This window comes from Pteronotus mesoamericanus, unplaced genomic scaffold (assembly GCF_021234165.1).
Source record: "Pteronotus mesoamericanus isolate MK-2021 breed Mesoamerican mustached bat unplaced genomic scaffold, CSHL_Meso_final contig_22, whole genome shotgun sequence".
NCBI lineage: Eukaryota > Metazoa > Chordata > Mammalia > Chiroptera > Mormoopidae > Pteronotus > Pteronotus mesoamericanus.
This window is the reverse complement of record NW_026555090.1, coordinates 2,186,765-2,202,297: the sequence shown is the minus strand read 5'-3', so window position 1 is coordinate 2,202,297 and position 15,533 is coordinate 2,186,765. Positions and strand designations below refer to the sequence as shown.

General features: G+C 58.6%; 1 protein-coding gene across 4 annotated transcripts in view; it reads right to left on the bottom strand.

Annotated features, from left to right (window-relative positions):
• The window catches only part of EPN2 (epsin 2), a 77,292-nt gene that overhangs the window by 13,601 nt on the left and 48,158 nt on the right, over positions 1-15,533 (bottom strand). For all 4 annotated transcript variants that reach the window (XM_054571150.1, XM_054571151.1, XM_054571153.1 and 1 more), the window contains 3 exons: positions 7,487-7,599; positions 6,101-6,193; positions 5,019-5,193 (listed from right to left, as the gene is read on the bottom strand). In XM_054571150.1, coding sequence (XP_054427125.1) covers positions 5,019-5,193; positions 6,101-6,193; positions 7,487-7,599 — 381 coding nt within the window. The remainder of the gene's footprint in view (positions 1-5,018; positions 5,194-6,100; positions 6,194-7,486; positions 7,600-15,533) is intronic.

Below are 15,533 nucleotides of genomic sequence, written 5' to 3'. Positions count from 1 at the left end.
GACACACTATCAAGTATGGAGCAGGCATTTAAGGGCATGCAGGCCGCTCACCAAGCAGAGCGAAGCTCTGGGCTCTCCTTTGCCACTCACGAGCCCTGGGCCTTGGTGTTGCCCTGCTGACCTCACACAGGCACGCCCCCAGCGACTGCACACAGGTGAGCGTGCAAAAAAAAAAAACCCAGAAAACAAAAAAGACACTTGCTTCATCATCTGGACCTACTCTAGGGCCATAAGGATCCAAATACACTAGCTTCCCCCAAAGCCAATGAACTCCCATCCCTAAGAGTTGAAACAAGGTCCTGCACCTGCTTGGACGGGCCCGCCCCACATGAACGCTGGCATGTGAGGCTGTGCAGGATGCATCACGCCGGGTCCCCGTCCTCCTGGGCTGCCAGGTGAGGCTTCCGCCCGAGCGCCCCGCTGCTGTGCAGCACCACCCTGGGACGGTTCAAGAGCCTCTTCTGACACCCCCAGTTATTTTCCATGGGCCCAGCTTCCCCTTTAGAATCTGCTGAAACAACATAAAAAACAGCACGGCCAAGAACTTTAAAAATCAGCACCCTATATGACGTGCAGTGTTGCAATCAGCAAGCCCTGGCCTGACAGGAACCCTGCTCCTGCCCCACCGTGCGCAAGGGCAAATCTGGTCACAGCTCAGACAGAGCTTTGCATGTGAAATGAAAGATGAGTTTAGTTCAAACCCTGCCGACCCCACATCAGCCAGATGACTGTGGACAAGCTGCTTGGCCACGGGGAGTTCTCGCAGGGTTCTGTCCTGCCACGGGAACAGGGACCGACGTGTGCACAGGACACTAGGCTGACTTTCTGCTCCACCGTGTGCGGGCAGGAGTTACAGGGGGGCACACCTGCAGCACCACACTTTCTTCAAATGTAACGTGGGGACAGAATGCGCCCCCACCGCCCCACAGGTGCCTGAGCCACCTGCAGACACCGTGCGCGGGCGCTTGGTCCTCCTCCGTACAGGGGCGGCGCATCCGCCGCGAGGCTCCTCTGTGCTCTGCCCTCCGCGTCCTCCCCCGTGCCCAGACCGTGCCACACACCGATAAATAAATGCTTTTGAAAGCTCCAGTGAATGAGAGGAAAAGAGGATGAAACCAAGGGCAGAAAGATCAAGTAGCTTCCGGCCCTCTTCTCTGAGGGCCCATTCATAGGGAGCGCACAGCCATGGCCTCTCACTGGCCAGCCCGGTTCATTCCAGCCTCACACATTAATATTCATGTGCACAGGGAGGAAGTCACACAACTAAACCATCTCGGGAGTCACCAAGAAACCAGCAGCACCACCTGCTGCTGCCAGAGCGGAAGGCGGCCTCTGTCCTGGCCCAGGCGTGGGAGGGGGGCAGAGAGGAGGACCAGGCCAGCCAAGGCCTTCTCAGTCACCACGCTGCGAGCCCCCGCATCCCAGGTGGGCTGCTTTGTGTGTCTGAGCGGCGGAGGAAGTGCCCGCTGACCTGGCAGGCTCCGATTTCCCTCCTCTCGGCCCTCAGTGTCGCCTCCCGAGGTCGGCTGGCCGAGCCACCCCCAGTGCTGCTTGGGAAGAGATGGCAACAGCAGGCCTGGCCACAGACAGTGGCTTTCAGAACAGTGCTCCTTTCATCCAGAGGGCGCCGCTAGCAGCGCCTGAAAGGAGACCCTCTAATCTTTCTAATTTACAAACGTGTTACAAGGCACGGCGGGGTGGGGGGGGGCCCTGAAAACACACGAGCAGATCGCACTAGGGACGGCCCGTCACCCTGGCGCCCGCACCTGGCTCTGGGGCTGTGGGTGGCAGGTGGAGGCAAGGGGGCTGCTACCAGGCTCTGGTGGACTTGGGGGCACTGCCGAAGGCAGCGCACTGAAAGCGCAAAGCCATGCGCCGCCGCGGCCGCCGTCCACTGGGGCTGCGCCATGCGAGGGTCTGATGACGCTGGGAAATGCTCATTCTACAGTGCAGACGAAACCCATCCGCCCACCCGTCCACACATGCGCGCTCACAGTTGTATATACACTATGACCCTGGCTACGTGAAAACTTAAGTGCCCAGAAACAACAGGAAGCAGATAAGCTAACGTTTTAGCACCAGTCACCTCTCCACGCTGCAGCTGGAGGTGACGTCCCAGGGCACATACACCACTGAGGCCTTCGAGGTGGTCCAGGGCGGTCCAGGGCCCGGCGCCGAGGGGCTTACGCACAGAGCCTGCCTCTAACTTGCCGTGTGACCCCAGAAGACAAACAACCTCTCTGGCTTCAGGGGCCTGTTTTCTCCGCAGGTCACTGGCAAAAATGCCAAATGCATCAGATCCAAAAAGAGGGCCCTGGGCTGGGAGGCAGCAACAGTCCGTGAACCTCCTGTGGCTGCCTGCAGATGTGTTTTATTAGTCCCAAACATAGTCTTAATTTTTTTAGTTCATTGTTAACATTTAAAAATTAACAGATTTCAAAAATGGAGGTTTCAATCTTCTCTTAAAAAAACTGGACTTGTAACAGCCCCAAAATAGAAAGAACCCAAATAGCCATCAACTGCTAAGTGGTCAAACAAAATGTGGTGTCCCCTGTCACATGGAACGTTGCCCAGCGGTACAAAGGGACGCAGAACGTACGCGCGTCTCGCGATCAGCCCTGATGGCCGCATGCATGTGAATGGCTACTGTGCGCCGGGCTCTCCACTCAAAACGGTCACAACGGTGAGCGTTGTGCCAGAGGAGGTTCATCCTGACTTCAAAACACCGGAAGGGCAAGCCCGCGCGGGCGGCCTCGCAGGGGATGCTCCTCCGCCTCCGAGTGCCGCCGCCGCCGCCCCCATCTTGCCCGCGCCTGGCACCTGGCCGGCGCTGCCTCAGCTGTGTAAGCCCCAGCTGCTGCAGCATCCTGCGCCTCCAGCAGCGCTGCCCAAGTCCCCACGGGGCCCAGGTCCCCGGCTCAACCAGCACAGCTGGCTCCAGGACACAGCCCATCCGCCAGCCACAGGAAGGGCTGGGCGAACTTGTTCATTTATAAAGTATTTATTTACCTCTCCCTCTCCCAACGAGCTAATACAAACAGTAAAAAAAAAAAAAAAGAAAGAAAGAAAAAAAAAGAGAGAGAGAGAGAGAGAGAGAGAAGGGGAAAGTGTGCCTCCTTCCCACCCCGTAGGTCCCCAAAGCCCCTCCCAGAACCAGCCCCTGGCTCTGTGGCACTCGGCCTTCTCAGGCTCTCTGGCTCCACCCCCGGCGATCCTGTTCTGTTCTGGGCACTGAGAACCTACCCCTTAGTTTAATGAGCAATTACAATTTGGAAAGGGATTGTTAGTCTTTCCTGAATAACATCCTCATCCATAAGTTAAGGTGGCTATCCCTTTAAAGAACAATTTTCAATATAAAAATAAGGTCAAAGCCACTGCCTGGCAGGGCCTGCTGTCCCCACAGGCAGCACTGAGCGGGCACATGCAGTGGCCCCCCCTTCACAGTCCCCCTGCATGCTCAGCAGGGCTTCCCATACCACAGGCTCCCTGTGGGGTACGGCGCGTGGCGCGGGCCATGTGCCCATGCCCCTGGCAGCCCTGGTGCCAGCCTTCGCGGAGGGAGGACTCCTGACCATTGAGCCTAGGGTTTGCCCCACGGCCCAGAGGGCTCTAGCCAAAGGAACTTCGGGGCTCGAGGTCCCTGAAGCCGACATCACCCAACACCATCTGGGGCCAATGCTGTCCTCTGGGACATGTCCATGCACATGGCAAGCGGGCCAGGTCCTGAGTGCCCAGGAAGCCGCCCACACCTGCTTTCCAGCCCCCACCCTCCTCGCTGCCCCCGCAATTCCCCGCTGCCCACTCCATCCCAGGGCCCCCATGTCTGTACCCACCGCACACGGCACTTCCTCGTGCCTCTCCCGAGCCAAGGCTTCTACTGGGAGCCTGTCAGGCCTCGTCTGGCCCCTGGCCATTCCCACTCTTCCTTGAAGATTCCTCCAAGATGCCTGCCTCCCGGCCCCTGCTCCCCTACTCCAGATATAAGCCCACCTCCTGACGCAGGCGGGCGCCAGGGCGCTCTCGGAGACCTGCCACCCCGGCACAGCCCGCACGCAGCACTGCCACGCTGCTGTCCCCGTCTTGCCCGCCCCGGCCCAGAACCTTGCATGCAGGACGGTACGTGTGTCTGAAACCCGCACACCAGGACGGAGCCTGGCACCTGGCTTGCTTCAGCCAACAAGCAGGGGAGCCAGGTGAACACAAAAGACAGTTCCAGTTGGGGAAACAGACGCCCTGACAAGTAGGGGCAAGTTGCCAGAAAATATACAATTCAAAGTTCCCAAACAGAAAACCCACAGATCGCCCATGTCCGGCAGGGTTCAGAGCACCCAGAGCATATTCCCAGAGCATGGGTTGGGTGGGGAGCCTGCAGGTCAAGCCCCGTTTCTAGCAATCCAGAAACCTGTGAGTCCAAGATCTCCACCCAGATTAAAGCAGTTACGCTTTAATTTCAAGCTGCACTCAGGGTTCCAACCTCTTGCTACAAATTCTCTTGCATCTGGCATTAAACAGAACTGTAAAATATTCATTTAACCTAGTAGACTAATTGACTATTGCTTTAAATGACAGGTAAAAAGAATTAGAGCAAACGTATCCCCTTTTCATTAGCAGTCACGTTACGTACATCATAATTTCCAGCTAATTATGACAACTTGATTTACACATTTCACGGTGTGTTATTAGTTTCTTAACCTGACCGCTGGGTGCAACTCTGAGGCTGAGAGTGCTGACATGCCCCAGAGGTGGGACAAGCCATTTCTGATGCTCATGGGAAGCAGAGAGGAAGTCAGCTTTCCCTCTACCAAAGCAGAAAACCATCCGGAGCAGAGCGGAAGGGAGGGCTGTACCCCAGGCCTCCGGAGGGGGGCAGCGGCCTGGTGGGCATCGCAGATGCCTGGAACCCCACCCCCGTCAGCCACATTCACTCTCCCCTCCGCCCGGTAAGGGAGAGCGAGAAGCTCTGTCCTGCTGCCCCTCTCCCGTTCACCAAGCAGGCACGAGACAAATGGGATCTTTACCGAAAGATGGCCAGGGGTTGGAAGAGCTGGCGGGGGCTGCCGGCCCGCCCCAGGGGTTGCTCTGGTTGGCTGAAGCCGATGGGCCCCATGGTTCTGCTCTCTGGGCAGCAGGGCCTGAGCTGGGGAGGGCGTCCATTAAATCCAACAGAGTGGTCTGCTGCGGGTAGGAGCCGGGCTTTGGAGACAAAGAGAACGGGATAGGTTTTACTTTGCTATGGCGATACATGACAGCCATCAACACTGCCTGTGCTGCTTACTGGGGCAGAGGCCCTTGGGGCGGGGCCCCGCGGACTGCGGAGATGAGGCGGCCCGCCTGCAGCCCCGTCCGTGCCCCCCGTCCCCCAGCACCCACGCCACACTGAGCCACTCGCTGTGCGCCCAATGACCCGCTCACTTTCACACAGCCCTCCCGGCTTTCCTGCACAACACGGGCCTTGTCCCAGGTCCCTCCTCTTTCCAGGGTGCACACGTGTCTTTTTCCTCCAGCAGCCAGCCACTGCCCAGGGCTCTGGCTCCTGGGGGCTGCCCCCTTTCCTGCCCCCCAGGCTGCGGTCAGGCATGCTTCTGGGCACTGTAACATGGGAGGTGCGGGGCAGGCCCCGTGGAACAGGGGGCCTGAATCCTGCCTGGACGACGGGCCTGCCGGGAGCAGAGCCACGTCCTGGTTGCCTTGCGGTCCAAAGCAGGAAGTCTGGTGCAGAAATGACAATGGTGAGGAAGAGCAGTCTGGCAAGCACTGGCCCTGCACCAGGAAGTGGCTCCAGAGCACCTGGCGCTCAGCTTCCCTAACTAAGGGCAGCCCCACTGGGTGAGGGGGCTCTCCTACCCGCCGCTTCCCAGAAGGGGGACAGAGGGACAGGTCGGCAGGGAGTGCGAACCCAGGCACCCAGGCCCCTGCCCACGCCCGCTTCTCCCGGGACAGCCTCAGGAGGCGGGCGACCTCACCTAATGCTCGTCACAGGCGCAGGGCCCTTCACCGAGGGGAGAAGCTGGCACCTGCGAGAGCTCCCCAGGTATCGCTCGCACACTGCGGGCTGGTCTGGGACGGTCTCGAAACACCTGCCTTCCCAGCAAGCACTCACCTCTTTCTTTTTCGGAGCTTTAACCGTGTCCCTCCGGCTTTCTTCGAGGGCCATCTGCAGCCTGAGGTCATCGCCCCGCCTGAGGCGCTCTTCCTGTGGACGACAATGGCCGTGAGGCTGAGAGTCACCGTGTGACATCGCCGTACAGAACAAAGCCACCCTGGCCAGACCAGGAAAGGCAAGATGGGGTGACGTGCTATTTCAGAAGAGGATTCGGAAACAACATGTGAGACACAGTGACTCTGGGTGACTCCTGCCCGCCCCCCCCAACAGCCCTTGGGGGGCTTCCGCCGGCTGCAGGAGCCTGGGCACAGCCCCGACAAACTGGGGAACGGGGATACTTATTCAACAATTATGTTTCTCAAAATGAAAATGGCTTTATAATTCCAATTATAGAAGCAATATGTCTCCTAATAAAACTAAAAGATCTGACAACCCAGAAAGGAACTGAAAAGATTATGAAAACTACACATCATCCCACTTCCCACCGTGTACGCTTCCAGAAACTGGCTGTATACGCCCTACGGTTTCTAACAAAAATGATTCATTATAGCCACCATGTGCAAAAGACTGGGTCACCCTAGCTTTTAAATAATGACTAAATGTAAGTAAATATATTGTAACTACAATAAATCATAGATACGTTATTAACTGAAATGGGCCCAGAAGGTCCATCTGTACTTCCATCTAAGCATCTGTAGTAGTTGATTGGTCTGTAAACAGCACTTCTAAGTGAGAACCCCCGCCCCGGCCCCCGCCCCCGCCCGCAACCCCGACTCCATCTGGCCTTTCTGCCCGAGGCCAGCGGACAGCCCTGGCAAGCAGGCTGAGGGCTGACAGCTCTGAGAGGTCATTTCAATCACTCTTTCTCCTCTTTTTCCATTTTAAACCAATGCATCTTTATTAAAGAACATTGGGAACTAGAAAAATTATAACTCCACATACTTCCATCATCGAAACAGGAACACTCTTATTTCCTGGGGCACTTCCTCCTGGCCTTGTTTCCCTGCCTCTCTTTTTCAGTGTCCGGCTGCTGCTGGCCCACCTCACCAGACTGCCCAGGCCAGCCCGATCGGGAGCCCACACACCACGCCCCCAGGGGGCTGGGGGCTCTCAGCGCATTCAGTGAGGTCCCACAAGGCTGGGTCATGTCTGCAAAAGTGTTTCTGGGGAGCACTTTTGACTGGTTTGTCCCTTCCTTGGCAATGACTTCCTGAAAACCTTTCCTAAATGTAACTTTGTGTAGGATTCCTCCCCGACCGGGGGGCGGCAGGGGTGGGGGAAGTAGGTGACAGACAAGTCGTATCTCGGGCAGCACATCCAAAATGTGGAGGACAGCGCCCCCCCGCCCCCCCACAGGGCACTGCTCAGGGGCCTGGGCACGACCTGCTCAGCGACTTCTCGGCTCATGGCCAGCGCCAGCTGCAGCTGCAGCTCCTCTTCTCCGCTGGTCTGGGGCCGGGCCTGCTCCAGCTCAGAGGACACCCGGGGGGACGTGGCTGCGGGGAAGGCAAAGGACAGGTTCGAGCTCCGTTGTCACCTAGTTAAGTCACAGCCCCTTCCCATCTCACAGCCACAGGCCTGGCAATAGCTCCACAACTCGGGGATTGAAAGGTTTGCGAATATTTCAAGGTTGATGCCAAGCAATGTCAAACGTGGTTTCACAGCTGCCCCGGAAAGATGGCTTCAGGCTCCCACCCGGTGGCCAGGCCTCCCCGGGGTTGCGCCTCAGCCCGCACTGCAGAGGGGCGGCGCTTTGAAGGGGGAGCTCGTTTTCTTCAAAGGCTGGGAGCACAGTCCCTGAAAAGCTGGATCGGAGAGGATCGGAGAGCATCGGTCCAGCGAGTGCCTGACAACTCCACGTGACACTCCCAGCCCCCCACCCACCCCCCTGCCCGGGAGGAATCTTACTTCGCATTTCATAGCAGGGAGGATCATGGAAAGTGGAGGCCAAACATTTCTGCAGTCACCCTGAAGACTTGTTTTTTTAAGTAAAACTGTACATTGATTTGGAAAAAAATATGCTCATTTAAACACTTGTAAGCAGCTCCTGGAAAGGCAGCTCGTGTGGAACGGACAGGGTGGGAACTCCAGCTCTGCAACAAATGCTGAGAGACGCAGCGACGACGCAGCCCAGGGCCAGCGGGCTGGGCCTTCCCACGACAGGGGCGCCGGGTGTGCCAGCCCCCAGGAGCCCTGCAGCAGGCAGCGCGGGTGTCTCCAGAGGCAGGAAGTGAAGTTTGGGGAGGAGGTGCCCAGGTGGGTGCCCGTCTCCTCTGACATTCTCCCTGGGAGGTCTGCCACCTACAAGAGCTCTGGAACCACTGTCCCGGGCAACTCCACTCGGCCCCAGCCTCCCTCAGCCCCTCCCGGCTCCGGTCTCAGAGCCCGGGCCCGCACCGCACCCCCTCCGCCCTCTCCTCGGGATGGGCCAGCACTCCCGCGGGGCCGCCTTCACGCTGGGCCGTGCCCGAAGGTTCACTGCTTGGGAAGGCCCAGGCTTGTCTTCCCACTGTGACGCCCGCGGACAGAGCTGGACAGTGCAGGGCGAACGCCTGGGGGACGGCTGGAGGGATGCACGCGTGCACAGGCGGATGGAGAGACAGACCGATGGAGAATTCAATTTCATGGCTGATGGGGAACTTTTTGGAAAATACTGTGATTGTGTATTAGTTTGCTTCCTTCTTTCATTACATCCGTTCTAACAAACCCAACCATCAAGACTCGCCCATATGCTGCTTCTGCCTAAATCTCCAATCTTGGCTTACTTCTTAAGATCCGCCTCTCAGGGAAAAGGCGAGGGTGGGGAACGAGCCCTGACAGAGGGGCGTCCAGGCAGCCCGGCTGCTGGCTGCGGGGGTAAAGCAGGAGGAGGGGGTTGGACCCAGCCAGGGGAGCCGGGCCAGGCTGAGGCCGCTCTGGGCGGGGCCGGCCCAGTGCAGGGCAGGAGGCTGTAGCTGCACTGCTCTGTCACACAATTGAAAACACATAAAACGTGCGGCAGCAAGATCTCATTCCAACCAATTCAGTCGTGGGAAGCACAGAGCATTTGCTATGATTTACTGTCAACCAAAGAATCATCAAAAAAATAAATAAAAAAGTCAGCAACCGACTGCCTCACATCTACTGTATGCTACATGAAAGAGCAAAAAAAGAAAAAGAAAAATGCTGCTGTTATAAAAACACATTCTCCTAAATAAAATCAAATCGAATCCCAGCCTAGTGCAGCACCACAATATTTTACAAAGCATTTCTTTAGAAATAAAGCCAGGTGGTATCAAAATGTCCTCAAATCCATTTTAATAACTTGATTTCTTAAACATATACCAAAACAAAAATGCCTGTCTGGTTGGTTTTGTTCTGAAACATCACTTATGCCCATCACAGGACTGAGCTCTGGGCTTCCTTGTGCCCTGGAAGCACCGTCCTGAACGGTGGGAACGAAGGAAGCTGGAGGGTTCGGGGGACACTTGTGGGGGTTGTTCGCGACAGCTCTGGGGGACTCTCCTCAGCTGAATGTGGCTCTGCTATGGGACCACTCAGACCACCTGTCCCCAGCCTCTTTCCCGAAAAAGATTTGCTGAGGCTTGCTTCACAAAAACACCCAGTTTGTAACAAACACCGCACGCTGGACGTCCTTCGTTTACTACCAGATGACACTCACGAGTGAGAAAAGCAGCTGCCGTCCCATGCTAGGCTGCGTCCCCAGAGGCACCCTGAGCATGAGCCACCCGGCAAGGAAGGCTGCTCTGCTGCTCTGCTGTGCTGCCGCGGGCTGGGCACTGTCACCCAGGGGTGAGTGCCACAGGGCTCCGGACAGCGACTTCCGGCAGAGAGGAGGCCACCCCCGCCCCCCATCCTTGGAGCACATCTGCACGGCCAGGCCAGCTTCAAATGCAAATGTCCACGTTTATAGCTGCCACAAGTGACGCACTTAGAACAATGCACAGCCAGCACACACAGAAACAGCTTCCCACATCAATGTGGATATTAAAGACCAAGGGTATTCCCCTAAATGCTGTGGTTTCTACCAACGGAGGCACAGCTCTCAGGTCCGCAAATGGCGGAGCTCACAGCCACCGGCGCGGATCATCAGCGAGCCGTACTGAGGCCTCAGCTGTGGGGCAGGGCTCCAGCAGAGATGTTCCCGCACCAGTGACAGCATCCCGGCCCCACAAAGGGCCTCTTGTGCTCGCACACATGACAGCGAACACAGACGTGCTTGTAAGATGGGCCTGAAGGGACCCTCTGGCCACCTGAGCACGGCCCGGCCCTCCTCTGAGGAGCTGACGGTCCGCGCCTCCCAGGGCCTCACGGAAAAGCAAGTGCCGAGAGGCACCCGGCCTCGGGCCGCAGGCGGCCCCATCCCCAGCCCCTGGGCCGGGAAATGCAGAAGTCGTCAGTGTGAGCTCCTCACCAGAGGGGCATCGGGTGCCTCATCGCCGCCTCCTACTGCCGAGATCCCAGCTGGCAGGGTTCAAAGGATTCACGTGCTCTGGCTGAGAATCACACACACAGCGGGCCTCATTTCTATCCTCCTCGGCCTGCTTACCTTGCTGAGAAAGCCTGAGGGGTGAAGTTGAGTAGAGAGCCTGAAGAAGCCCACATCGCCCTCAAAACCCGGGCTGAGAGGAAGCCTCCCGGGGCAGACAGCCCAGGGTTTCCGGCACCCCCGCCACCCCTCCTGCCCCGCGGACGGCCTGGGCCGGGCCTGGGCCGAGCCTGCAGGCCCCGCAGTGCTCGGGCCCTGTGCCGCTGGAGGGCCGCCCTTCCCAAATGCCTCCCGGGAGGACAGACACTTCAGCTGGTCAGGCTCGGGTAATTTTGAAAGAGAAAAGAGCAATCAAGGTAATAGAAAAACAGGAAATTGCCTCATCAGTTAGGTTTTGCAATTTTCCTAGAAAGTACTTGAGCAGCTTTTACAATCGCATATGGTGATTAGTGGGAACAGGATTTTACTGTCAAAGGGCTCTCGGGGTGACCAGCAGGACTTGGGGAAAGCCCTCTGGTATGTGGGCCTCATGCAGGCTGAGGGCCTCCTCTCCGTGTGTCCCCAGCTGACGCTGGACACACAAGGCACATGACACCTCAGCAAGAACGCAAGGTCACCCGGCCTCAGGGGTCCGAGAAGAGCTCAAGCGCCTTTGCAGCCCCGTGCCCGCCGGCCAGCCGGGACACCAGGGCCCCGGTCCTACCGGCTCTGCCTGCGGGGCCGCGAGCCCGCGCACAGGCAGCCTGACCTCTCTGGGCTCCTGCCTGCTTGGTGAAATGGAGACTGGGAGACGGGGAGTAGGGGAGGGAACTCGCAGAGGGAGGGAGTGACGAGGCCACAGCTGGGTCCCGCAGAGGATGTGCCCTGCCCCTGGGGCACTGCTCTCTGCTCCATCTCCTTCCTCACCACCACGCAACCTGGGGCCTAGAGCTCTGCTGGGTCCTCCTACTTTCTGTCTCACGCAGCAGAAACCATAAACGCGTAGTCTGTGGTGACGACCAGGCCTTCGCGGGGACAGGACTGTGGCTCTGAGCAGGCTCGGCCTCCACCAGCCTCTCCCCACTGCTGCAGTCCTTTGCGGGAGGGGCTGGGGAGCCCACCTGAGCCCAGGGCCAGCTTCTGCCTCCAGTGACCAGTTCTCCGGTCCAGGGAAGTTCCTTCCTCATTCCTCAGCTGCAGCGGAGCTCCTACTGGGCCCTCTCAACCTGGCGCCATCTTCCTGGGGTTCTCCTGGCCATTTGCTGAGCCAGCACCCCGGGCCCCTGGGTACACGTGCACCCACAGCCTGCCCGAGTTGAGGCCTCCATGCCCGATGCCCAAGGGAGAGGCTCAGCGCACCACAGGGAGGAGCAGGGAAGCCTGCTTGTAGTTGAATGAGGCAAATTATGAGAAACTAAGCTCAGTTACCCCACATAAAATTGAGAGAGAAAAAAAGTCGTCAATCCGCTGGGGAAGAGCACAAGCTGAGAAGTGTGGCAAAGCACCGCCACAGCCAGGTCCTTCTCAGGCTGCAGGGGGCAGGGGTTCCGACTCAGAACAGAGGGCAAACTGTAAGCGCCTGGTGCTACAGCCGACCCTGCAGACGCAGGACACCACCGCCCCCCACCCTAGGTCCTGGCCACACCTCTGACTGGGTCTGCTCCCAGTGCACACACGCGCCGGGGGGTGGGCAGACCCAGGCTGAGGGATGCTGCGGGGGGCTGGCCGGGTTTCTGGTATGTAAGAGTCATGAGACAAAGGGGACTCGCTGCAGTGAGACTAAAGGAACAGGACAGCCAGATGCCACGTGCGGTCCTGGGGGGTGGGCTAGGTTTAGGCAGGTCGGCTGGAAGGCACTTTCAGGGCAGCTGGCGAAACTGCCCGTGTGCTGGGCAGCAGATGAGACTGGTACAGTTGGTCAGGTGTGACAACGGCTTTCCCACTCACTCTTGAGGCAGAGGTGAGGATTGAAGGCCTGACAGGTACACGGGCAGGATGCTAGGGCTTCTTTACAAACACTTCAGCGTGAAAGGAAGTGAGAGCCACTCATCTCCCCAGAGGACACAACTGTTGACATTTTCTTGTGATCCCACCCAGAAAAGCTTCTTAGCGCACACTCTCCGTGTGGACGCGGGCGCTGCACTTGCCTGGCACCTGCTGCAGGAGGCTGCCTCTATTCTGTGCTGGGCACTGCCGTGTGTCTGTCTGTCTGTCTGTCTGTCTGTCTCTCCGGCCCTGGTGTGGGCCAGGCTCAGGGCTTTTGAAACGAGAGAGGCAGCCCAGCGTGGAGGGCAAGTCCGAACACCTGGGCTCAGGCCTGGGCTCTGCAGCTTCTCAAATGCGCCCGGGGCCGAGGAAGGTACTCCCCGCGCCCTGGTCTGCTCTCCTGCAGAATGGACACAGCACCTGCCTCCTCGGGCGGCTGTGAGGACTAAGTGAGTCAACATGTTGAAAGCATTCAGTCCAGCACCGGGCACACTGCATTCGCACAATACTTACTAGCATCTCAACACACCCTCAGTCTAGGAGGGGCACTGCCTCCCCAACGGACGGGCGTGGCAGATGAGAAATGAAGTGGCTTGCCCAACGTCACCTCGCCAGCAAGAGTCTCACCCTGAAGACCTTACACTTCAGCATCAACCCTTTTCACAGAGAAGGGAACTGGGGCCCAGAGAAGTCATGTAACTCATGGCCGGCAGGAGAAGAATCCGAAGCCGAGTCCTAGAGCCAAGAGCCACGCTGGCTCCTAGCCCTGCAACGTTGCACCGCACATGCCGTGCCCAGCACTCCCCAGCTCTCCTGGGGCACCTTGCAGCAAGGAGCGACAAGATGCACAGACCTCAGCAGGGAAAGGGAAGCGCCTGCGCAGAGGAGCACCTGCTCTGTGGCTCGGGGTCAGGGAAAGCCTTTCTGATATGAGACACCAAAGCAGAGGCCAGGGTGGGGCAGGGGGCAGTGAGGAGGTCAGGCTTAGAGCTGGTGGGAACGTCGCTCACGCGGTGAAGGGCTCTGGAGCTGGCACAGGCAGAGGTTGCCAAGGGGTCAGCTGGAAGAGCTACGGCTGTGCCAGGGGCCCTTAGAGGGCCTTTGGGAAGGTCTGAGCAGAGCGATGCAATCTACCTGGTCCAGGGAGCAATGGGGGCGGATCTTGGGCCAGGACTATAGCTGTGAAGGAGGTGAGGTGTGACCAGGTTCTGCATCAGCTGAGGTTCGATCTACCTGGCAGCACTCCTGGACCACGCAGCCAGCGGCCTGGCTCACGGGGCCTGCAGCAGCCCGGCCTCACCCCCGTGAGCAGGGCGCCGCGTGTGATGCTGCAGCAAGTGTGCGCTCGGCGCTCAGAGTGCTTTCTTCTGACCAGGGGCTGTGTCAAAATTGTGCCCCCAAAACAACACGTTCAAGTCCTGATCCCCAGGACCTCAGAATGTGACCATATTTGGCAACAGAGGTGTGACCGATGTAACTTGCCAAGATGAGGTCACACTGAAGCAGGGTGGGCCCCTGGTCCCATGTGACTGGTGCCCTTACCAGACAAAGAGGAGACGCAGGCACAGACACGCCAAGGAGAAGGCATGCAGCGCCAGGGCCGGGCGGGGGGCCAGGGTCGGGGGGCAGCTGTCGGCCACCACCAGGCGGACTGCAAGGAAGGCTTCTCCCTACAGATTCCTGCGGGGATGGCCCTGCAGACACCGACGCTGAACTCCTGGCCCCAGCAGGGTGACAGCCCGTTGCAGAGTCGAGGCTCTGGGGGTGGCCCTCTGCAGCAGTGTCCCCAGGGAGCTGCCAGGTCAGCACCTTTACTAGGCCTCACCTCAGCGCCCACCCCCATGGCGAGGGCGCATCCTCATCACGTGGGGAACCGACCCTCCACCCTCTCCGCTCTTGACCTCTTTCCCCTAGGAGGACTGCCTGGCCGGGCCACGCCGCCCCGGTGCCTGTCTCACTGGCCGTCTCTGTTCCTAGAGCCCTCCCGCTCCTCCCGGCCTTCGGACTATCCACGCCCCCTCCACTCCTCAAATGGGAAAGAGACCCGTCCTCATCTGCGAGTGCTGCCGGCAGGCTGGAAGCTCCAGCAGGGCTTCCCCAGCCGGGCTGTCAGGACGCTCCGCAGGCCGGGGGCTCCTATAGGCTTCACTTGCCACAGACACCCCCTCCCTACCCCGGGCACCAGGAGCAGGCCAGGCGCTCTGTGAGCACATAGTAGGCACCTGCCAGGTGGGCCCCCGGGGCCATGTCTGCACCCCGCACAGTGGTCCTTGTGCCTTCCACACCGTGCACCTGTTTGCAGCAGGGCCTGGAACAAGCTACGCAGCCTTGTTCCGGGCACAGAGCAGAGGTCAGACAGGCCTGGTTCATTTTCAAATTCCGTTCCCAGTGAGAACAATGGCTGTGATTTCCAGTGGCACACCTCGCATCCTCGTCACCAGTGCCGCCACCTCAGTTTACAGACACAGAAGCTGAAACCCAGGGAGGAAGGAGGCGGCGCCAGGGCAATGGCCAGGGTCCAGGAGGGAGTGGGGCTGCAGACTGAACGGGGGAGGGTGGAGCAGAGACAAAGGTAGCCCTTTATTTGTCTGCAGGATTCAAAGCCCTTTCTCCATCTGAAATAAAAGAACAAGTTTGTGCTGTTCCCTTTGAGCTGCAGATTAAGCCCTCTCCATTGCAGGATCACCAGCCTGTGTGGTGGGGAAGGCAGGGCTTGTCCAAAACACTAAGCCACTCTTTCTCATGGCTGTTTTCCCAGGGGGCCCCATGTTCCGGTGGGAGGAGCGGGGAGCCACACCCATCTTCCTAGGCAGGACAGGGAAGGAGACGGGAGGTAGGGCTCTGAACACGGGCCCCCAAACTTGTGAGGCACAGGGTGAGGCATGAATTTCAACTAAGACAAATGTATCTCCTTTTTAATTCAATCAAAAGGTAAACAAGTTACATGCTTACAGCCATTTCCTAGGGCAGTGAGCC